Source organism: Drosophila subpulchrella, chromosome X (genome assembly GCF_014743375.2).
Source record: "Drosophila subpulchrella strain 33 F10 #4 breed RU33 chromosome X, RU_Dsub_v1.1 Primary Assembly, whole genome shotgun sequence".
NCBI classification, from domain to species: domain Eukaryota; kingdom Metazoa; phylum Arthropoda; class Insecta; order Diptera; family Drosophilidae; genus Drosophila; species Drosophila subpulchrella.
The window spans coordinates 19,275,256-19,300,492 of record NC_050613.1 but is presented as its reverse complement, the minus strand read 5'-3'; the positions used below and the strand labels follow the sequence as shown (position 1 = coordinate 19,300,492).

At 38.5% G+C, this 25,237-nt stretch overlaps 1 protein-coding gene across 1 annotated transcript; it reads left to right on the top strand.

Annotated features, from left to right (window-relative positions):
* Positions 1-6,849: 6,849 nt before the first annotated feature.
* On the top strand, positions 6,850-21,909 carry LOC119557102 (transmembrane protein fend). Its single transcript, XM_037869679.1, has 4 exons — positions 6,850-7,880; positions 15,132-15,179; positions 15,907-16,149; positions 16,976-21,909. Exons 1-4 carry the CDS (start codon positions 7,668-7,670, stop codon positions 17,384-17,386), a joined length of 915 nt encoding a protein of 304 aa, XP_037725607.1. The 5' UTR covers positions 6,850-7,667; the 3' UTR covers positions 17,387-21,909.
* Positions 21,910-25,237: the final 3,328 nt, after the last annotated feature.

Below are 25,237 nucleotides of genomic sequence, written 5' to 3'. Positions count from 1 at the left end.
TTTTAAATTTTAAGTCATATAACCTTCATGCGAAAGGCTTACCTTTAACAAAACATACAACTTTTAAAATTGCAAAAAAATATTTTAAGAATTTTAAATGTTTCTTTTCTTTATAAACAATGATACACTCTTCTAATTTCCATTTTCCATTTTAGTAATGGTCTTAAAATAGTATTTGCTTTAATTTTCTAAATTAAATTATATTTATAGGTTGAAGTCTATGTATATAATTTCTTTTTTAAATTCTGTTTAAAAGCCTTTGTTCCTCAAAGTGAGGCCATAAATATTTACATATGTAGAGTCATTATCTTTCACACGCAACATAATCCGACCGAGTGCAAATTGTTCTCGCCTCTGCACAAGAACGATGTGTCCTATGGATTGGATTGGTGTTGAATGTGTTTTTGATGCAGTCTCCGCAGCTGGCTTAAATCAATCCCAGTTTTTTTTCATTATTTTTTATTCGCTGTAGGTATGTTGCAGCAGCATCAGCGGCAGCAGCATTAATATCATTGGGTCCCGAGGGCCCGGCCACATGTGCAGTTTGCAGGCCGCCGAGGACAAATGTCAGCGAACGGGACGCGGTTTTCCACATTTTCAGCGATTTCCACGAACCGAGCCCAGTCCACCCACCCCTGGGCTATATACAGTCGAGCTTCGTTAATATGAACATGCTGGGTCGTTTATAATATTATATTAATTTCCATTACTCTTAAAAACCCCAGTGATTGCTGTAACCCTTTATAATACAATAAAATGTTTTTCTCTACTCTGAGGTATCGAAAACTCTTGTAATATATTACATTATTCTTACATATTATTCTTGTAATATTTAAGTAGTTCCATAATATTTCGATTTTCCATAACTCTTAAAAACCCCAGTGATTGCTGTAACCCTTAATAATAAAATAAAATGATTTTTCTCTAATCTCAAGAATCGGCAATTGTAACTTTCTTCTAATATTAAAGTAGTTCCATAATATTTCGAATTTCCATAACTCTTAAAAACCCCAGTGATTGCTGTAACCCTTAATAATAAAATAAAATGTTTTTTCTCTAATCTGAAGAATCGGCAATTTTAACTTTCTTGTAATATTTAAGTAGTTCCATACAAAAACCTTTTTACAAACCCCAGGGATTTCTGTAACCCTCAATTATAGAAAAAAAAACGATTATTCTCTAACCTTAAGTATCTGTAACTCAAACTATTTTGTTGCCAGATGGCGGTTCGTGTTAAAGAAGTAGGACTGTTTACGATGTGTGATAGATGTAACACGTATCTGCGACTGGATGAAGGGCGCATTAATCGCCCCACGATGAGCACGCTGATGGCTGTCGCAGATGATAATGGCAATACAACTGACTGCACAATGAGCTGACCATATGCGCACATAGACAATAAAATACGAGTCCGCCACGGCCACCCCCTTTTGAAGGCAGGTCCTGGGATCCGGTGCATTTGACAGTGGGCGCAAAAGGCAGTGGCAGTTACAGTGGGTGTGGTTGTGGCATCAGGCAGTAGGCAGTAGGCACTGCCAGTTACTGGACAAACGTAGCACATTTAATGAACATGCCGACATGAGTTATGGCTCGTTTGTTCGCTTTTCTTTTTTTTTTTTTCCAGTTACCCTTGAAGTGGGCATACATAACAATTTAGACAAGCCAGGGAAGCGATTTTGTTTTTATTCACCAGATCGAATTACGAGATGTACTTGTGCAGGGGTGCCCGCTGAAATCTCTGGTGTATGATTCCGGTAATGTTTATGAAGTTTGATTTACCAAAAAAGGATGTGTTATCTCTTTTGGGAAGTCAAATAAAATAGTTCTTTAACGAATTTTTTAAGATACTTTGGAATACTCTTTCCTAAACAGGGAAGTACCTATAGAATGTGTTGTCTAAAAGTAGGCTTTCAAAATATCCAAAATGATTTCTAGGGCATTCCAAATTTTGCCTTATGCTGCTTTATTTTTCCCTTGTTATTTTTGACAACGAAATATGGCGAATCAGACACACAGCTGTTGGTGGGTTTTTCATTTGGCGATCTGCACAGACCGGAATGCAAATGATATTTCGCATTAACTTTGATGGAGATGAGCGAATTCCGATTGCGGGGACACAGACACAGGCACAAACACCCCAATCCCAATATCAGACTGGGATCTTTGGGAGGAGGAGGTAAGGCTACTATGTATGGCACTCCAATCCTTACCCATCCTATACCATACCATCCTATACCATCCCCATCCTCTGTAGACAAAGTGCCAAGTCAGACAGATGCAGACGTATCTCATTTACCATACCGTACTTTCTGCTCATCTTTATTTCTTGGCAAGTTGTGTGCAATTCATTAAAGCGCAAATCTGCTCGAATGCGAATAATGCAAATTGCTCTATTTTCATTCACAACGCCTGGTATTTTTTTTTGGGGGGGGGGGGGGGGGGGGGGGGGGGGCTGGACGACTACGGCAGTTGCAACAATCTGCCAGAGTCGAGAGTCGACGACAAATTTATTTGTGGCGCATGCAGCCCAGGAGCATGGCATCAATGAAAATGCTGTTCAAGCAGTTGTCTCCCAGGCATTTTGCTCTAAAAGTTCAAAAATTCCATTAATTATTCTCGGCGAAGAGTTCGCCTGGTTTCGCTTTCTTCTCCGCTTCGCTTCGGTTTCTTCTTTATATTTCTTGTTGCACTGCTAATTTTTCAAGAATTTCAAATTTCTTAATGGCCTGCGTTGGAGACGAGGGGGTTTTCTGCTGCCCGTTTGTCTGGCCCACCTAACCCACAGCTGCACTGGCATAAAGTTCCCATTGTTTTTAAAAATTCCGAAATTATTGAAGTGGAATCTATTGTACAAGTATTTCTGGGTTAATCACAAGCAAATGTGAAATGAGGAATTTAGGTAGTGCTTAATAATTGTGGTATACAAAAATGGCATAGTATGTATGTTTAGGAACGAAATACATACATTGTTTGTGGATTTGGAAAATATGTATTATAAGTGATTTCAAACCCTATTGCCTTACATCCCAACCCGTATAAACAAAGCAAAAACCTATTAATTTACATTATTTTCAATTGAATATATTTATTGAACTTAAAGAAGATTTAAAAATGAATAATTTACAAAATATATTATATTTGAACAAATATTTTTATAAATATACAAGATTAAAAAATTTAATTGGCAACAGATGGAAAAAAGTACTTGTGAAATATAGTAATCCATTGTAAAGATTATCAATACATTTTTTTTATAACTCAAAAGTAACAATACGTGTTAAGAAGTGTTACAAATATATTATATTTTAACAAACATTTTTATAAATATACAAGTTTTAAAAATTCAGTTGGCAACAGATGGAAAAAAGTTCTTGTGAAATTTAGTAAACCATTGTAAAGATTATCAATACATTTTTTTTATAAATAAATAAATATATTATATTTTAACAAACACCTTTATAAATATACAAGTCTTAAGAACTCAGTTGGCAACAGATGGAAAAAGTACTTCTGAAATATGGTAAACCAATGTATAGATTATCAATACATATTTTTTTTATAATTCAAAAGTAACAAGAAGTGTTAAAAACTTCACATACATTTAGTGAGAAAGCTTTGCCCAGTTTTTTTTTAGAGTGCAGACTTACCCCTATCGCTATTTACTCCCCCTCCCCCCAAAACAAGGCCGGATGTGCTCATTGTGCTTCGTTTTCATTTCTACTTACATGTCTCCCGCCGCCCCCTTTCCCGCCCCACCCCCTCATTAATGCTGCGCCGGAAGCGCCCAGCTGCTGCCGGACTCTGGATTTATCGGGCCGAAAGGGGGGACTCCATGGGCGGGGGGCGATGGTCAAAGATGCTTCGGAAAAGTTTTGCCCATTCCCCAGACTTTGCTCGTGATTTCAAAAATGCGTTACGCAGTGCGTAAATCAAAACTCGGGCTGGAACTAAAACTAAAGCAAGTGCAATGCGGGATTGTTTGAAACATTGCTTATGCACTGAAAGAAAATTCACAGGCTGCTAACAAATGACAATATAAAAAATGTACTTTATTTAAACAAAGACTTTGTCAAAACAATTCTTTTTCAAGGCTTGCCCCTATAGTTTCTCAAAAGCGTAGAACATTTTTGTAGCAATTAAAAGGTAAAAATATCTTGTTTTCGCCCAAGCTGAATTCATATTTCAAGTTTTATTCACCCGCCATCCATTATTTTGACCGCAGTTGTAAAAAAAGAAATTCTTGTATAAACAATAACTTCGGTGAATTGTTTGAGGGAGAAAAACTTACAGCCAAAGAAAATCACTGAGGGAAAAAGACAACACAAAAATATTTCTAACAAATCAGAATCATTTTTTTTTTTTTGATTTTAGATATAATAAATTTGAATATTAAATTGATCTTTTTTTAACATAATTTTTTCCTGTGCAGTCGGCTGACTTCTTTAAGTAGCTCTCTCTTTAGAAGAGAGTGCTCTTGTCCTCTTTCTCTTGCGATCATTTCGACAGTTCACCGTTATGTTGCGACAAGGCTAACGGGTTTTCCGCGTTCGCTTTGCGGCCCTTTTATTTATTGGAAGGCCGCCACACGCAACAACAAAAACCGCAAAATGAAAATGGAAATTCAAAGAGCGGCGGAATGAAATGGAAAAGGGGATGTGGGAATGTTGAAAAAGGGGTGGCGTTGGTTGGGTGGGCTAAAGTAAACGGGAGTTTGTACCAAAAAGTTGAGCACTGCAAATGGCTCGCCATGGGCGCATAAATTTCGAAGCCACCTTGTCTATTTTTTTTTTGTTTCTCCTGTCGCTATGGTTTGTTGCTGTTTTCTTTGCGGCCATTTCTTTTCATATTTTGTTTTTTGGCAATTTCCAACATGCAACATGTTGCAATGGAGTCATAAGCTGAACCCCAAAACTTTTCCCGGGACTCCCGAAAAAAATAAGTCGGGGAAAAAATGTTTTTTCGCCTGGATTCCACTTCCACTTCCTCTTCACTTTTGTTCAAAACAGTCCAACTTCCATAATTCGGAAAAGATATTATTTTCTTAAACACAGAAAAATACTAAATTGATGATATTGTTGAGTTTTGGATGCTGGGGCGTAGATTTTTTTCGCAAAACCTCTGTATTTATGTTTTACCTATTAAATATAAATATGATAAACTCTATATTTGATGATATTTTTGAGTTTTGGATGCTGGGGCAGTAGGTTTTTTTCAAAAAAAAACTCTGTATTTATGTTTTACCTTTTAAATATAAACATGATAATCTCTATATTTGGATTTTCGTTGGTAAGATTTCTGGGATCTGTTTTTAAAATGTTCAATAACAGAAAGTTTGACTGTACTTAAGTTTTTATTTTTTTTGAACGCGGGCTCTACTCTAGCTTTATTAACGTTTTTGGTGCTGTTGGGGGATGTTGGGGGGTGGCTCTATAGGGGCTATATGGGGGTAAGAGGTTCTGATATTGTTTGCTGGCAGCGCAGTCTGTAATATTTTTGCCGCATAAAAGTCAAAATATGCAAATAAACTTGAAGTAGGAGCGATGGGGATGGGGATAGAGGATGGGGCAAGGATAAGGGTAAGGGTAAGGGTAAAATGGAAACGGGTGCTTTACTTTATGCATGGGGCGGCTAATACGGTAAAACAGACATAGGAAAACAGACTAAAACAATGGGACGGAGCTGAAATGGAGGCCGGGGGGAGCGTGGCTTAAATAATAAATGTAGTACACGCTTTGAAAGAATTTACTATACTTTGGCAAATGGAGGTTATAAAAACCTCCGCACCACACACACACACACACATTTACTGGGCATCCATATACTGTATGGTATAAATAAACAATGCCCCTATGAGGTGGGCAATAGGGGGCCAAGGGCTAAGGGTAGCGGCATTTCCATATTGTTGCTATAATCAGCGGCCGCTTTGATTCATCTGCATGTCCGCAGTGGTAGTGGAAGTGGTGGCGGGGGGAGGGGCCGGGGGGATTCGCCAGAAAGAGAGAGGGAGAGAGCAGAACCTTTGGTTTTGGCTTTCTGCTTTGCCACCCCAGAATCATCAAAGAGCTAACCCGGGAGCTAACCCAAACCAAAACCCAATCGAATCCAACCCAAGAGGACGAGCCAAACCAACCACCCCCCCCCAAACCCCTCTTCAGCATAATAATAAGGTGCATTTCAAAATCATAAGACAGTTTATTATATTATTTTGTTAAGTATTTCTCTTTTTTAAGGAATTAAAAACTAAAAACTTACCATTAATTTTTCTAACTTAACAGGTATTTTGTGCGCTGTAAAATATAAATAAAAAAATTTCCCTTTTTAGAGATATCAACTCCAAGAATCCTTTCAAACTTCGATCCAAGTGGCTAGAGCTGCCTTATGCTTATGAAACACACCTTCCAAAGCACTGGACTCAGACTTACAGACTCCGCTGCTTCACAGGCGCGTTCGATGCCAACATGTTCGCTGCTCGAGTTTGAGGGCCATGCTCACAGAGATGCTCAAGGACCAACCGCAACTAGCTACCAAAAAGAATTACTTGAAAAAATATTCGATATTCCTCAGAAGTTGTTTTAAATTAAGTTTATAAATGAGATTTTGTTCGATGATTCGTAATAAACGTAAATGTAAATGTATGGCAAAATGGCAAGCAATGTTAAAAGACCAATTATGACCAATTTGTAAGATTCAAGGCCATACATTGTTAGCTTTCATGACTCGCTCATCTCTCTCTCTTTTCTAGCCAAATCTAGCTATAGCTGCAGTGGCTGCTGCTGCACTGCTCGATTTCGGTTCGGTTTTTGTGCTGTCTGTTTTCGTCGCGTCCATCCATTCCGTTTTTAACCCTCGACGGATTTGGTTGTTCTTCGGAATTGGAATATTGAAATTTCGCACAGCTCGCGTATACAGCATATTCTCTTTACGTCGCGTTCTTCGTCTTCCGTGTGTTTGGTGTGTGTTTTTGTTATTGCCGTCGTATTTTTTTCGGGTGTATATTTAACAAACGTTACAATTACATTTTTTTTTCACGTGTGTTATTTACTGTTATACTACTGCCAGTGTACTTTCGGTACTCTTGGTACTTGGTACACAAATAACAAAGTCAAACAAATAAAGCAAGTTAAAGAGGACACCGAAAACAAAAATAAATACAAAAAACGAGCTTGCATTTGTTGTTGTTGTTGTCGCGCAGCATGTGGAGTTACAGTTAACTGTAACAGTTAAAGGGGAGCAGAGAAGGTGGTGCAGAAGGAGGAGTGGGAGAAGGAGGGGAGACAAAAGAGCCTGTGGAGAGGACAGGAGAGGAGAGGAGAAGGAGGAGGAGAGGATTCACTGCTCCGCTTCACTAAATGCAGTCGACGCTGCGATTATTATGTGCCAGCCCCAACAGCAGCAACAACAACCACACTTGATACGAAAATAAACAAACAAAATCAATCAATTAATCAATCTGCTGAGCACACCGCTCTCCACGCCCACACACAAACACACACACGCGCAAAAACACACAACAAAACACACACGAGTCAACGCCCACGCCCATTGGAGAAAAGGAGGGAGTGGCAGGACAACAACAAGAAAGGAGGAGAAAGGAGCAGAGAACAAGAGCAACCAACCAGGCGAAAAGAGGACGAAAACGAGAACGAAAACGTAGCCGAAGACACAACATGTTCAACTCACTTGTTTTGATGGCCTGCGCCCTTGCCGCCTTCTCCTACGCCCAGGAGGCGGGGCCCGCTCGATCCAAATCGCTATCGTTATCGCTATCGGCATCGGTATCGAGTCCTGGAGCGGATCCAACATCCCCCGCCCCAGCCCCCGTCACTGCCCCCTTTTCCGGCAAACAGCTGAACAGATGCCGTCAAAGTTGCTATCAGCAGGTAGGAGCACAGAAAGCAATAAGACTAAAAATAAGAAACACCAGACTCATAAACTCCAGGCCAAGACCCAGACCCAGACTCAATGCTCAGCGCAGAACCCAAGATAAGGCCAAGAACCCGGATCGTATCCGTTTCGATCCCAGAGTCGTTTGATGGACAGTTGTATGCCCAGTTGAGCGGCAATATCACCAATAGGGTATTTCACTGGCTACACAGGGAAAAATAGAGCAAGACAACCTTTAAAACTAAATTCCAATTTAAAAAATTATTGAAAATCAATCTTATATTCTTTAAAGATACTTAATTTTCAGCAAGACAAACTTCTGCAGTTATGAAACCTTTAAAACTAAATTCCAATTTTGAAAAGAATTGAAAGTCAATCTTATAATCTTTAAAGTTACTTCATTTTGAAATGGTAATATAAAAAAAAAGGGCAGCTGATAAAATATTTTTTTCCATTTCTACATGACTTTTCAAGTTCTCATAATCATAAACAATAGTAAATTTGCATGTTTTAGTTATTTTTCATTTCTTTGTAGGTTTCTTTGTACGTAGGTTTTTAGGGGTACTGCATAATTCTTCCTAATTTATTCATACTTTCGAAACCGCATTTCCTAAAAGATTCTTTGAGAATATGAAAATGTTCAAGGCTTGGAGGAAGCTAATGAACTTTTCATATTAGTCCACTATAGTTTTTTTATACATATATAATATAATGTTCAAAATATTTGTAGTCTCAAACCAAAGAAATTAAGAACCTATATCTGATTTAAGGGCTGGGTATTCAAATACTTGATAACAAAACTCGAAGGAAACGTATTTCAAAAGACAGCGACTTTTCCCAGTCACTTTGAGTGCATCGGTCTCTTCCGGCCGGGTATTACCTAATGCGATTAAGATTGCCCTAATTGAGGTCATGCCGAATTGGTCTCGGACCCACCCCGTTCTTTCTCCGCGTGTAGGGACAGTTGTTGTGCCCTCCGTACGACACCGACCTTCAAGGTTAGATTACAGGAGACAGGAGGCTTTGACATCGACATCGACATCGACGTCTACCGATGACAATGACAATGGGTTCCAGCTCGAGTTCGTGAAGGCGACGTCATTCCATTTTTTATACCCGCTCCGCGCTCGCTGGGTCTTTTATCTTTTATCTACGGGTTGACATCGCAGCTATTGCCGCTGCTGCTTCTGTTGCCGGTTGTTATTGTTGTTACCGCTCAGGTAGTCGCCGCTCGCTAGAAAGATGTCAACTGGGTGGTCGAGCGTCGCTAATAGAGATCGGGAATCCAAATTTGAGCCGGCCATAGACAATGGCCAAGAAAAGACGACCAAAAAAAAAAGGCAACCGAAGGAATAAAGCTCTCGGATCTCTCGTATCGAATTTGTACAAAGCTGTCACAGATGGATGGACGACGTTGTCGAAGAACTTTAGTTGAAATGCCCGAGTAAGCTACAAGATACCTTTTGAAAAGTAGAGCAGGTGGCGAGAACAATGGGATTTAAAGAAGGAGCTTTGAAAAATGACCGCGAAAAATCAGAGACTATTGAATATTAACTAAAAGATCTAACTTAAACAAAGTAAATTAATCGGAATTTCTAAAAATAACTATTCGAAAAATCTTAGATTAAGTAAATGGAAAATCCTATAGCATAAAACTCACCCAATTAATTGAACTCACCCCACTTCCTGAAAATTAAATAAAAAGATCTAACTTAACCAAAGTAAATTAATCTGACTTTTTAAAAATATTTTGAAGTAATCCTAATCTATCCGAAAAATCTTAGATTAAATAAATGGAAAATCCCATTGCATTGAACTCACTCGATTAATTGAACTCACCGCACTTCCCGGTTGATACTTCCCTAAGTAAAAGAACCGACAGCAAATAAGTGCACCAAACTAATACCCAACTAATCAATGTGAATAACAAACTTTTTAACCAACAAATCGAAGTTGAAAATGCCACTACAATCGAACTGAAACTAAACTCACCCCCTTTTTCAATACGCTGAGTTGACACTTTCTTGTGTTTTCCCCCCCGAAAAACAAACTTTGAAACCCCAGGGATTCAGTTTCCCCTCCACATTATGTAACCGATCCGATACCCATCGTAATAATTTTGAATATATACGTCCCCAATGGATTGAAATCAAGACGGCGCGATATGTTTTCCAAAGATTTTACCATTTCACCAGTTGATTTTTAAATGCGTGACTTCCTGGAACCGCTACGATCTGTCAGCGATATCGGAAACAGAGGGCGGAGTTGGAGGTTGACAACTATGGATTGTTAATAAATTTCAATCAAATGAAATCAAATCAAATTTTCATATCAATTCGATTCGAACGAACTCCTCCTCTCCAAGCTCGCAATCCAAAAGTACACATAAATCAAGTGGGAAAAACACGAGAGTATAAATATCATCTCCGATTTCCAAGTAAGTCGAGCTCTCTGTGGCGACGAGGTGTATGGGATTGGGTTTTTGTTTAGAGTGGTGGGGAACTGTTCAACTGGGGAACTGAGGAACAGAACTGAGCTGAGCAGAACAGAACAGAACGGAGCAGTCAACCCAATTGACTCGAGGAGTGCTCATGAGTGCTGTGGCGACACTTACAAAGAAACATGGGATGAAACTCGAGAGGCCAAGACACTCGGACAGTCTACGCCACTCGAAATCGTTCTAGGGAAACGCCAAGTCTCATCCAAATATAGACCCAAAGTTTATTGGTTTAACTCGGGGGGAAAAGCAGCTCAGCAATTTGTCAAAATATAGTTCGGTAGCACTTATAATCTTATAAGATGACACAACTGAAAATAAAAAGGTATAATTATATCTATAACGTTAATAAGATAGCACAAACCTTTTAAATTTGAAATAGGTAGTGAGTATTTAGATCTAATAGATCTAAGAACTTATGCAATTCGAATTGAAATGGCAGATGTTCGCTATAAATTTGTTCCGCTCAATGGTTCTGTTCCTTCAAAATGCACAGGGCTTTTCGGCTTTAGTTATGCCAATTTTTGTTGATTATTTAGTCCGAAATTAGAGATTTTAGGCACGAAATACTTAAGCTTTTACCCTGTGTGCTGTCTGCATTCCTGATCACTGTCATCATCTCCATCATATATGCCCTTTGAAGTCCGCTCAAGAGTTTTGGATGGGTAGATGAGGACGTGAATGTGGATGGGTGGTGATGGTAATGCAGGATGCCTCAGCTCGCCTTGCCGAAAGTCAAAAGTTTTTAGGGGTTGCAGGCAGGGCTAATTTCATGCTCGCTTCGCAGGACTAACTGGAACTAATCCACCCATCCATCCAACCATCTATCCTTTCGTACAACCCCCAAAAATGGAGAATTCGGAACTGAGTATTCTGGGTCCCAGGAACGGGGAATGCGAATCCGAATGCGTTGCTCAATCAGCGCCAAATTAACACCATGAAAGACTTTTCCTCCATCACCCTGAATGTTGGACGTTAGGATGTTGGTGTGGGTGGTTCGATATTTGGGTGCTCCAGTGGTTTGGGTGGATGCCCGGATGGGTGGATTTTTCGGGTGGTTCGACGCCCGGAAGATTCGATCTTGATGTATATGCGAGGCACGTAGTTTGGCCGCTGCTGGTGGTGGAATCATCGAATATATCTACGTATGCGTACGTGTCTCATAAAAGCCGCTCAAAAAACTGACTGACTGACCTAACTTTGGCAATTTATGTGGCCTACGGAGTCATGTGCTCGGTTCCCACACTTGCAAAAAAAAGAAAAAAATTTATACATAGACTAGTTCAAGACTACAAAGTTATGACGAAGAACCATCTCTTAGAATATTTCTATACCCCGTTTTTATTTATTTTTATGTTGCACAAAACTATTGTTTTGGTATTTCAAAACCCATACTTTGCAACGAATTAGCATATATTTTGAATTGTTTCCAAACTATTATGGGAATTGCTTTAATTTTTTGGAAACAAAAGAAAAATAAACCTATTAAAGAAACAAATAGGGGGATTTACTGAATTTTGTATATCCACTACCTGCGATGAGCAAATGTTTCACCTCCATGTACAAACAAAACGGTATATCAAAGGTGATTCTCGCATTTTAGGTGGAAGTTTTGACACCCATTTTCCTCAAGTGCAGTTGAGCCGGGGTGTGAAATACCAGGGCAATTGCATGTAAAAGTTGTCGCTGCCTGCGTTTAATTTATATTATGGCCCAGACACATTTCGGGCCAGGTACTAAGGTCTCGAGACGGTGGAAAGCGAGGAAAATGGATGGAAACGACGGAAAGTCGGGGGAAAGCCGATGCGTCGGCCAAAAGATTTGCCAGTTCAGCGTTTTCATTCAGTCATTCGGCCATCCATTCATTCATTCATTCACTCGTTTATTCATTCATTCTGTACGCCTTATTGTTGTTACTTATCGCCCAAGTTGTTTCAGGACCATGGTCCAGGTCCAGGCCTCATCCGCATACCCATACCAATCACAATCCTCCCCTCATCAACTACATCGTCTACATCTTCAGAGGCCAAAAATTCAATTGAGCGGAAAATATGTTGTCTTTGCGATTTTCCTTTTGGCATTCGTCGTTTTTATCTGCCACAACTGCTTGGTTTTGGCCCTGGTCCTCCTTCTCCTTCTGCTCCTGCTCATTTTCCCTTCTCGTTTCCCTGATTTTACTGATTTTCCTGCCTTATTGTGTAATGATGACAAAGTGCCGCCGTCAAAGTTGGCCCAAAAGGTGATGGCAGCCATTGTCCAGCGGGTTTTTTCCCCCCGGCCAGCGTGATGGATGATCGATCCAGATGCAAGTAGCTGCTACATTTGCAGAAAGTACGGATGCACTTAAGGGCTTAGAGGGCTGGATAGCATCGGAGTGGCTTAAGGTTGCCACGGAACGATTGGGCGGGTTGATAGAATCGAAATAGCTTAAGTTCCAGGAAAAGAAAACGATTTAGCTGCACAGCAAGAAATAAAGATCCTTGAACACAGATAGTTAGCCGGATTTGGAACTAGAAAACTGTTTCAATCTAATATAATTACTGATTTTGCGAGAAGCACAGGAGTGCTTTTATCAGTAATTGTAGTTTAAAGTCTGCCAATTAATCAGGTTCGATTTAATTTAACAGAGATTCCATATCTAACATGATCATATTTATATTAGATACATTGTTTTGAACTATTTTTATCAGAATATAATAATAAAACGACCATAAAGGTAGATTAAATTTTTAGAAAGGATATATATTTATATACTCATGATGATGTTTATTTCAGAAACAAAGTTTTGGACCATTAGTATTACAATATAATACTAACAAGACTAGTACAAATTGAAAATCCCTGGAAGTATAACCCTTAAACGGCAGGTTTTTCAGTAGCGTAGCCCATGGTCAATTAAACAATTATAATTCGCAGCTCTAGACTGGTTATTATGATAAGGTTTAATTTGTTGCTATGCACAGTGTACACATGTTCATGTTAAACAAACATAAGGGTGTAAGTGTTAGCAGCTATTATTATTATTGATTTTCATTTTGGTTGAAACAACTAACTACTTTGTTGAGAAAGCAAACAATCCTGACATCATTTTAGGCATAAGCTACATAAATACTACAAAGAATTGATTTCATTTCAAAATCAAAGCTCCTAAAAGACCAAACTTCATGCATAATTTCGTAAAGAATGGGGTATACAATTCAATCACATTCCCAAATTAACTAGTATGACCAATCGAGTGAGACTGTAGATAAAGATTTCATAAATTCGATGCCGGCGAATGCAATAACCATAAATCTAGCTTGCACCAACATTAGGGTTACTTAACCCTCCCCGAAACTTAAACCGAAAACGAATGCCCATAGAATTGAGATCCGTTTTGGGACCGCCTCGTTTGATTTTTTTAATATTGTAAATTCCGAGTCATAACAATTTGTCACGCACCCATCTCTAATCGCTGTCGACTCGTTCCCTCATTTATCTATGTGTCTGTCTGTCTGTCTGTTTCTCTGCCTGCTCATTCATAAAAGGACTGCGAGGGGGTGGGGTTACTGGTCCAGGGACCAGGTTCCTCAATCCTGAATCCTCAATCCACAATCCTCGGTCCTGCAACTACCACGTACTGCCCGCTGTTCTATTTTGTTCCGTTCAGTTCAGCTGTTTTGAGACTAAGGCGACAGTTGACAAAGGCTAAGCAGGCAGTCCGGTCTGATCCCGATCCTCCTGCCCCTGGCCCTGGCCCTAGCATCCTCATCCTTCTCATCCTGTCACGGCAATCCTCCTCATTATCCTTATAGCCAGGAGCGTGAAATTTTCAATTCGCCATAGATGAACACAAACGTTTGTGGTCATTTACTTGCATACACAAACGGTCGAGAGAATAGCACAGGGATTAAGGAAATTGCTCAAAACACCAGGCAATTAACCAATGCACGTGCTTCACCACCAAAATGGTATATTGATTTGAATATTGGCTATAGATATTCTATCCTCTGTTTATAATAATATAGAAATCCATTTTTTTTAATTCTTCAGGATATCATATCTATGATTCCATAGTTTAGAAATACGTTTGATCTTTCTAGAGATTTTCTTTACATAGATTTTCATCATACTTAACAGATCTATTGAATTTATTAATGGGATTAGAATATTCTGTTTATAATAATATAGAAATCCAGTTTCCTAAACGATTTTCTAAAATCATCTGCATATCATATCATTCCATAGATTAGAAATACATTTGATCTTTCTAGAGATTTTCTTCACATAGTTTTTCATCATACTTAACAGATTTTATATTTGTTCTTTACCACTAAATGGTCTATTGATTTTAATATTGGGATTAGAACCTTCTGTTTATAATAATATAGAAATCCAGTTTCATAAACGATTTTCTAAAGTCTTCTGGATATCACATCTATGATTCCATGGTTTAGAAATACGTTTGATCTTTCCACAGATTTTCTTCAGATAGTTTTTCAGATTTTTTATTTGTTCATATTATTGCGACCGCTGCTGTACATCTACATAGACTTCTTTTTTCTGCCTGCTTTGCCTTTTATTACAAGTTACAAATTTGCGTCTATTGTTGAGGCCATAAGATAGAGGATGGGGCGAAGGAGGCTGCTGATGACTCCTTGTTGTTTGTCCTGGCAGCCCGGGGTCTTGGTCCTGATTACTTTTTCCTAGCTTACTTAAAATTCGATTAGGCCACGCCCACTAACTAACTTTGTCCTGTCTCTCTTTGCAGCTTTCCAAGGACTGGCATTATTGTAAGGATTCCGTTGATTGCACAAACGTAAGTATCTCCATTCATGTTTGTCTTTGTGCGACAGCCTAACGATGTCATTAACCCATTAATGTTGGCTTAAAACTGTTCGTAAAAGTCTAAATTCTCATAAAATAGGGCTATATATTGCATTGGTTGAGCTATGATCATAAGTATGGATGGTAACTTAGAGGATTCAGAATTGAAGGTCTTTAAATACAAAGCTTTTCAGCTGTAATCTTTAATTTTAAATCACTTTATTGCACACAACACACAACTTTATTTGCCATTTCGTCCCTAACTTTATTTCTTATAATAAATTTGACAACTTAAAAAAATTCCTCGGGAGAAGTATCTTTTCAAATGCTCGAAATTAAATCTACATTTATTATCGCCAGCCCGGCTGCAAAAAGGGTTTCCGTCGCACCAAATTGCCAACCGTAAACATTTTTAGGCACTTACACGGCAGGGACATGAATTATTCCAAAATGAAACAGCCAGGGCCTTAATGGGTTAAACGCTGTCGCTTGGGGGCCAAAAGTGGCAACCGAAGGATGAACAAATTTCATTGCCTACCTGCGGGCGCGCCACATAATTACAAGAAATAATTGACAAATAGCTAACTTTCCTTTCTGTTCCCCCTTCCTTTCCTTTCCTTAACGCTTCGTGTCCTGCCTTGGGCGTTGTCCCTGCTGCTCCCATCTGAATACTGAAAATAATAACCCCATCTCCATCTCAATCTACATCCCCATCGCAGTGCTGCCAAAAGCTGATGGCTCCCTTTGAACTGAGGATACTGAAGGCCCAGCGCCAGGAGTCGCTCGTCCTTACGGACATCGGCTGGGATGAGATGATAGCGAACGCCTCGCGCCAATGCCTGATCACCTGGGAGGTGTCGGGCGGCGGCCTGATCGGCAACCTGCTCACGGACACCGCCCGGGCGGAGCTGTCCTTGTGGCCGGACACTGTCTACAACATCCAGGTCAAGTGCAAGCACAAGGTGAGTTCACACATGGTTTATAACCTGGGATTAAGAGCAGGGGCTATACGATATTCATTTTAAATCGGAGAAGCAAAGAAAGAATTATAGTTAGAATACGAAAAGATGGTCTAGGGGTTGCGAAAATATTATCGAAAGATATAACAGTGTTAATAAATAGGGGGATTACTTTAATAGATTAATATAATAGTATTTATACAGTATTATAGTATTTCTTTATAAAGGTAAAGTAAATCAGATACGTAAGGTATAAGGTAGGTAGTAATTCAGTCTAGTAAGTATAGTAAGTACAAGGAAAGATGCTCTAGGGGTTGCGAAAATATTGCCGAAAGATCTTAAGTCAGTGTTAATTATAATTACTGTAGTAGATTAATATAATGGAATTTCTATATAAAGGTTAAGTAAATCAGTTATAAATGGTACATAGTGAGTTCTGTCTAGTAAGTACAAGGAAAGAAACTCTAGGGGCTGCAAAAATATTGCGGAAAGATATATCCCAGGGTTAATATATAGGGACATTACATTAAAAGATTAATATTAAAGTGTTTCTACAGTATTATAGTATTTCCATAGTAAGGTTAAGTAAACCAGTTTTGAATTTCATATCTAGTAGGAAAGTACTCTTAAAGTTAACATAATATCAAGAGATTTCCGGGACAAGTTTTATTGTTGAGTTGGTGCAAGACTTAGCCATGAGACAGAAGATTAAAAATGATTAAAAGATGTAAACCCGAGTAGTTAGTTAGCACCTATCTATTTCGAAATGTATATTTTAAATTCATCACCTAATGAAACTATATTATTTCTCCTCCCTCATATCTAATAGCTCACCGGCGTTATGCGGCGTTCGATCAAACTGAATGTGGACACCAGCCAGCTGGTGGGCACGACAACGACCACGACCACCACTCCGAGCACTCCAAGTGGCCAGGAGCAACCATCGCCGTCTGTGGACCATCCAGATGGCGTGGAGCATTCGAAACGCGTTCACAGCCGACCCACGGATCGGGTGTATATAATCAGTGCCCTGCCCACGTCCAGCGAACTGGGCGGTGTGGTCTATCCAGCTTTCGGGGCCCTGGCCTTTTTCCTGGCCCTGCTGGTCATGTTCCTCTTCCTGCGTCCGCAGCGCAAGCGAATCCCCCTGGACGCGGACAGTGCGGACACGGCCACGTTGATAGGTCGGTCCTCGGGCTCTTCCAGGAACTCTCTGGACGCCTCCACGCTGCATGTCTAAGGAGGAGGAGGCGGCGAATCGAATCCGGAGAACTTGTAGTCGTATATATATATATAGATGTCTGACTATGTGATATTCTGCACCCCAAAAAGCGAAGGACGCGAAAACAACTGTGTACATACCCCCCCATCCCCAATACCAACCATACCAACGCGTTAGTTAGCCCCATACCCAAGATAAAGACACTGGATTGCGGTTCGATTTAATGATGATTATGATGGATCCGATCGAACCGAATCCAATCGAATTGGAAAATCAAGCAACGTTCGCTCAACTAAGTTTAAGTTTTATCCTCTGCCATTCGTAGATCCCAATGCCAAACCAGCGCAGTCATATATACACGCATGATTAACATACATAGCTCTATATACATACATACATATACCAACTATATTATACATTTAACGCATTTACTATATACATATATATCATAGTTATACAAGCAGAAGCAGATAAAAAGATACAAGTGCAGATCAAGATAAAGATACAGATACGTTTACGGTTACGGTTACGGATATAAATATATATTATATTATATTATTATATTATATTATATATATTATATTATAGACTAGGGGCCAGCGGCCAACCAACTACATACACCAAACTAAATGCAACAAATTGCTACAAATTTTTTGTCAATCGTCGCCGCTCGCTTGCAAGCATACAAACAAATAACAAAAAAAAAGCATTTGTTTTTATCTCAGGTTAAAAACAAATTAAAACCAATTAATACAAATACAAAATATCATGCATCTCTTTTCCATTTTTTGTCGTCTTTAAACTTAAATGAAACATAGTACATAAAAGGAAAGCAAAACGTAAAATGAGTAAGGAATAACAACTTAACAAGAAAAAAACACTTAAATCAAAAGTAAATATTTTTCAAAATTTTTAAATGTTTATACCTAGACAACTCAATTGAATTAACAACAAAGTAAACTATTATAACAGACTTACTGTACTTGAGAATGTAAAAGCAAAGTAACAAAGTAACTAACTAAAGTAAACTATGGTTAATACGGTTAATTAAAGATCTAAGCTGAGAAAACTTCGCTACGCAAAATGCCTGTAAATATTTTAGCCCTAATTTATTTATATATTTAATGATCCATTGTTTTGTTAACCTATGCTTTTAAGGAGGCCTCAGATATATGAATGGTTTTCCAGAGGGGAAGAATATGGTTTCTTAACTTCAAAGAACGTTTTTTTTTTTACATAATAAAGAACAAGTTAATATGATTAATGGAGTGTTCCTGCTTTTGATGTTTCTAATGTGTAAAAACGGATGTTTTTAATGTCTGCTCCAATGGTTGTAGTATGAATTAGTGAATTTTGATAAAGTATATCAAAATAAATGCATGTACTTTCACATCCATTTTAACAAAAACCCAACCAATCTTCCCCCAATGGAATCTCTGGAGTGAGACCTTTGTAGAGTCAGAAACCATTGCCATATAACATAGTCCTAGTTTAATTATAGTTTAGAGATCCGATTGTGTTACCTCTTTTTTTTTTAGTGGCAGAGACTCGTTAAGACTAAATACGGAAAATGCCAATCACATTTTAGATATGTACTGTGTATGAATAAATTCAGGACGAGGAGAATGGAAGCGGAAGTGCGGTACCCTTTCAACATTTATCCTTTATTCGTTTATTATGTAAATATAATTTGATTTGTTATTGCAGCTCATTTTTGGCTACTTTTATTTGTTACGGGTTGGCATGGGAATCCACATATATACAATACAATACATACGGTGGTAACCCCTCTATAAGCAAAAAACTAAGGCATCGATTTTTGCGGCCCCGTTCCTGTCTTCTTCTCGGTTCTCAGTTCTCTGTACTCTGTTTTTCCCGATTTTTCCCCTGTCGTCGTCCTCCCACTTATCATATAAATTAGAGTTGGGATATGCAAATGCATTCAAGATGGCAAGGGGGTGGGTTGATTGTGTAAAGGGGTCGTGTCGATTATGAGAAACTTCTTTTGGCTAGATGAAATGGAAAAATTCCTTTGCCGCAGCCGGAAAAGTATTCTCTGAAGAATTTCCGATTAAACTTTTCCTTTCTTCATCTCTTTGCCAAAAAAAACACAGAACTCTCTTTTTCGGCTTCAAAACTTTTTCGTTCGTCTCTCTGGGTATTTTTCTTTTTGTTTTTTTAATTCCTTGACTTTTTTAAAAAAATTTAATTTTTTTGTTGCCTTTTCTTATTTTTGGATTAGCAAAGGGGGTTGGCTTTGGTGGCCACTTGGCTGCCATTAGATCCGAATCCCCTTAACCCTCGGTCCCCCTTTTTTTGTTCAGCTGTTGTTCGCTCGGCCACTTCAGCATCCCCAACCCACTCTGTATTCTGAAGCACTTTTTATAAACCAAATTAAATTTATATGCCCCTACAGCACCCCCTCCCCCTTCTCCGCCTTCTCTTAACCCCTGCTCGCCGATGTCTGTGTTGTTTTTTTGTGGGCCAAGCCAATCCCAGGCTCTCGACGCTGTCAACTGCCAATTAGCTGAGCATTTTTCAACATTTTAAATTGTCTTCCCAGAGTGCGTGGTGCCCCTCCCCTTTTTCAGGGGCCTGATGCAGGGGGGGGGGGGGATATTAGGTCTGGGCGACACTTGAGTGAGACGTCCAAGCGATTTTGCTTTTATAACCCCAATACCCATTAGGGACAAGGGCATGTCCACTGAAAATACCCTTTGGAAAAAGAGTGCAAGTGCATGCTCTGTATTATCATCATCAACCTACAACGTAGGTGTTCAAGACCAGGCAAAGTCCATTCTCCTTTTTTTTTTCATAAATAACATTTTTATTGAACCTAGTGTTGTGAGGGATCACTGTACTTCAAACTCCATTTCTTTATTTCCAACTCAACTCAACTAAAATCTTCCAAATAAATACATATATATATATAGAATATTCTTAGACAAAAAAAAGAATACAACTAAGTGTGGACTGAAAAACGTGTTAAACTTTGATTCCTTTAAATGTACATTTCAATCTTTTCCTATTTTTTATAAAACTTATTTCTGAATGTTTTCAAATAAATGTAAAAAGAAATATCAAAATAGGTGTATGTATTTATAACCAATACAAATGTTAATTGATAACAAATAAAACATTTTGAACTTAGAAAACAAACAAACTTAACCAAATAAACTTCTTCCTGATAAGCTAAGCATATTTATAAAAAAATACCAAATATATAAAATGACATATGTACATGTAATATTTTGTTATTATTTTTCCTTTACCTTTTTTCTAATTTCAAAATAAAGTGAAAGGAAAATAAAGCATGTTAAGAAATAAAGATAAGGATAAATCCTTAATTATGTTTGCAATTCCTTAAACAAAATTCATTGTTTTCATAATACAATTTGTGCCATTGCAGTAAATATAATAATTTGTTTTGCTTTCTAACGTTTGCTTTAAAAAAAAATGTGTAATGATTACAATTAGTTATAAGGAAATTTCTTATAAATATTAAGGATACCAAGTTGTGGTTTTTTCTACAACTACAAATCCACTTGGAACGCACTTGTTTCCAATTAGGAGTACTCCTGGAACTGGAATCCAGTTGAATTTTCAATTTCCAATTGGCATCGAAAAGAGGGGTATCTTTGGTGCGAGATGCGATGTTTGTTTGCTGCTCTGTTTGTTTTAGTTGTTGCCTTGCGTTGCTTTTGTTGCTCGGCTGTCAGTTGTGCAGCGCGTGCTTCATTTATCAAAAAGCAATTACAATGTTATTTCGATAAAGATGCTCCAATGCTCCCAATGGACACGCCCACACTCACACCCCCGCCCACACCCACACCCTATGATACACACACACACACAAACACACCACACACAAACAAACACAAAAGAAATGAATTTCAGCGGGAGAGAGGAAAAAAGAAGAGAGGGGCCCACCTGCCAAATCCAAATCATTTGCCAAATTCCGCCTCTCTCTCCCCTTAACCCTTAGCCGCGCCCCAAGCTCCCACCCCTATCCCTTAACCCCTAACCTGGTCCACACCCCGTTTAGCTTTTTGATTTTTATTTTGTAATATAAATTATCAAGCAAACAAAAGTAAAAAAAAAACGACAACCTAAAAACGCTAAGATAACAAGAGCAGCTACAGCTGTTGTCAAAATAATAGTAATGGGCTTTGGCTAAACTTAACAAATTGACTCTCGTTGTTTTGAAAATCAAAATAATTTTAACAGTTTACCATAAATGGAAAATGTACTGACAAAATAATAACAATATTTGCCAATTATTAAAAACGTACTTAAAACTTATTAAAGACATGTCACGATACACATTTTTTTCTAAGGACCACTACTACTATTTTGACCTCGGCTGTACATATATAGAGTACCTACAAACATATTGTATTACAACACGATGGAGATGAAAAAAAAGCAGTATAAAACAACAAAAATTATTAATTCTAAGTAGACAAAAGAAAGAAGTGGACGAAGATGAAGGAGATGGAGAAGCAGATGAAGCGCAAAGCAAACCAAATAAAATTAGACTACGACTAAAAGGCAAACGAGAAGAGAACAGAAGAGATAACTTGGCTTTTTGGGTGGTTTCTGGGGGGAGGGTGTGGGGGACAGTGGGCGGGGGTGGGTGGAAAAGCGAGCATGTGTTTGTGCCATAAAAGGTTTCTCATTACAATTTTGTTGTTGTTCCCGCTGTTGTTTTTCTTTTTCTGTTTTGTGTCTTTTTTTTTTTATTTTGGCCAAGGGTCGTCGCATCGTTGCACAAAATTACTTTTTTCCTTTTCTCCAAAGAGTGCCAGCGGGCAAAGGGCGGGGAAGGGAAGGGAAAGGGGAAGGGGATGTTAGGGGGCGAGGAGATTGGCCAAGGGAATAAAACAACTACAACAGCAGCATCAAGCTGCCAAACACTGTGAGAAAAAATTAACTCTTATTTTAAAGCACACAAAAATTACGATAAATATATTATCTGATATTTAGAATTCTTTTAAAAAATTAGTGATTTTATAAATTCTCAATAACCGATATCCTTTATTGTTTTTTGTGCTGTATTAAAAATAAAATTCACATTCATATAATAAATTATAATAAAACGAAAGTAAAGTTAAATAAATCAAAGTTAGTAGAAAGTTACATATAGTAAATATGTACAACGGGATAAAATCTAAACATTTCTAGATAATTATAGTTATTGCAACTTTTAAAAATTCAAATTGGTCAAATTTCCATTTCGGTTTAGTAGTCAAACAAACTTTGACAAAGAATTTAAGTGCGCGCGAAATGTCCTCGTTATATAATCATAATCAGTCATAAAAGGATATTTAAAACTTCGCCTTCCGCTGGTAATTTACCTTTTTCTTAATTGGCATCAGATTCGCCGCCCTTTGGCCCCAATTGTTCTTTCAGTGCAGCGGCAGCAGCCCGAAGGGCGAATTCTGTTTAAGGCAGTTTGCCTGGTAGAAGGGCAGTTTTAGCTGCCGGGGGGGGAGGGTGTTAGTACGAGGAAATGGGCGGGGAAGTGGGCGCCAAGGCGGCCAAGGCTGGCCCGGAAAATTGATAAATTTCTGTGGCAAATTTCCACAAATATCAAAAGATTAGAGCAACTTTTCAATTAAGAAATGGAAACTAATCTCAATCATTGCAGCGACAGACTAGCTTCACTAGCCCCACAATTTCCCCCTTTTTGGCCACCCAGTGGGGGTACAGTTAAACTTTCCTAACTCGAACTAAGAATTGCACTTTGGAAGTTCGATTTTGGTGATGGAAAAGGTTCAACATGTTTAAGACCTTTCTTTCATGTTTTTCCATTAATCGGTATCAGTTGCCATGCTAACAGTTTAAAAGAACTATCCATTAGATTTGTATTTTTCATATACTAACATAATTCTTCAGGGAAGCAAATATGTACATATATGATTTGATCAATATTATCTCTCTTATTATGTTGAAGTTCATTGGCTAGTCATCTGTATATCTAAGATACAAATTTATCTTAAAGGAAGCTATAGTTTTAAACATGCGTGGATTTTAGGGGGGATATGGGGGATAGAGTCCCCCCACTCTGTTAAAAAAGTATGTGTTACATGTATGTATTTCAACTTTTTCGATTTATACCAAACCTTTTTTTTAACTACCAAATTTTGGATCCACCACTGGTTTTAAAACTCATGAATACTTAAATCTAAAAACTTCCAAATTCAAATTAAGATTTTTTTAAGCTAAGCCCCAATGATCATTTAGAGTTATGTTTGAAATTAGTGAGACTCCACTGTGCTTGGCAGCGACGTCGACTGCGACGCAGGCTAAACCAGAGCGGCTGCTGCTGATACTAATACTGATGGAGATGCTGAATCAGTTTGATTTTGATACGGAGATATGCTCACACACACACGCGCAGATGCTTGTGCTGTTTATAGCCAGCACACTCCCACGTGGCAGAGCGGGTGGAATGGGGGGTGGGGGAGGGCCAGTTGGGTGGGTAAAGGAATGAGAGAAGAAGACGAGAGGGAGAGGGAGAGCGAAACGAACAGGTTGCACGCAACACGTTCGAGTTAGCTGTTCTTATCCTGGATATCCTTATATCCCATTTTGCTGCTAGAAACCAAAACCAAAGCCAATGCGTCGGCGCCTTCGCCTCGCCCTCCCCCCCTCTCTTCAACCTTTTCCTGCCACACCACTCAACACGCCTCTTTTGGCGTGGCACAATTCGCGGGTTCACATTTAACCTTACCAAAGGTTACAATGCGTCACGGGAGAGGAGAGGAGAGTGCGCCAGTTGGAGAGAGCAGAGACAATAGGGAGCACCCAAAGGAGCAAAGGATAACAACAACAAAAACAACAGCAGCAGCAGCGTGCGACAGCTGCACCAGTGATGCCCAAAAAGTCTAATCAGCGGCTAAGGATCTAGAAAAGCTAGCTAGGACATACACTGAAAAAGAGCACTTAATAATAAAGAGTTACAAATATAAATGATTTCTATTAGCAACTTTTTTTGTTGCTTTTAGTAATAAACCAATGCTGTTCAACTCTTTTATAAAATTTCTAAATACTTTAATAAGAAGTTTTATTCAACTTAATCAGTTTCATCTTACAATGGATCCAACTTTTGGGACAGTATCTAACACAATCTGAACAGTCGTTCTTTTTGCTGTTCGTCTTGATTTGGCTAAACTACGATTGAAAAACCGTTTAAAAATGAGTATTTTTGACTATAATCTTAATCCCAATTTTACGCCTTAAAGTATTAGTTATTTGGATGCTATATTATAAAAAAAGGTCCTATTGGGGAATGCCATACCTCGTTGGACTCGTAGTTTAATTTCCAATCCATTGGCATTCAAACCTGGAAATTTTTAACTTTTGCCATTTTTCGCAAAAATGGATTACTAAAAATGCGAAAATTGGCCAAAAAATGAATTTTCCTTAAAATGATGCGGGTCGTTAGCATATGTAGCAAGCTGCTCAGAACAGTCGGTCTTTTTGCTGTAGGCCTTGAATTGGCCAAACTACGAATAAAAAACCGCAAGAAAAAAGAGTATTTTTGACTAAAATCTGAATCCCATTTATACGTCTTAAGAATTTAGTTTTTTGGATGCTATATTATAAATAAAGGTTTAAGTAAGGAATGCCATACCTCGTTGAACTCGTAGTTTAATTTCCAATCCATTGGCATTCACACCTGGAAATTTTTTATTTTTGCCATTTTTCGCAAAAATGGATGATGTAACCCCTTACTAAAAATGCGAAAATTGGCCAAAAAATGAATTTTCCTTAAAATGATGCGGGTCGTTAGCATATGTAGCAAGCTGCTCAGAACAGTCGGTCTTTTTGCTGTAGGCCTTGAATTGGCCAAACTACGAATAA

Coding starts and splice junctions, on each gene's coding strand:
- LOC119557102 (XM_037869679.1), top strand. CDS start 7,668: ATGTTCAACTCACTTGTTTTGATGGCCTGCGCCCTTGCCGCCTTCTCC. Junction 7,881..15,131: donor GTCAAAGTTGCTATCAGCAG/GTAGGAGCACAG, acceptor CTCTCTTTGCAG/CTTTCCAAGGACTGGCATTA. Junction 15,180..15,906: donor ATTCCGTTGATTGCACAAAC/GTAAGTATCTCC, acceptor TCCCCATCGCAG/TGCTGCCAAAAGCTGATGGC.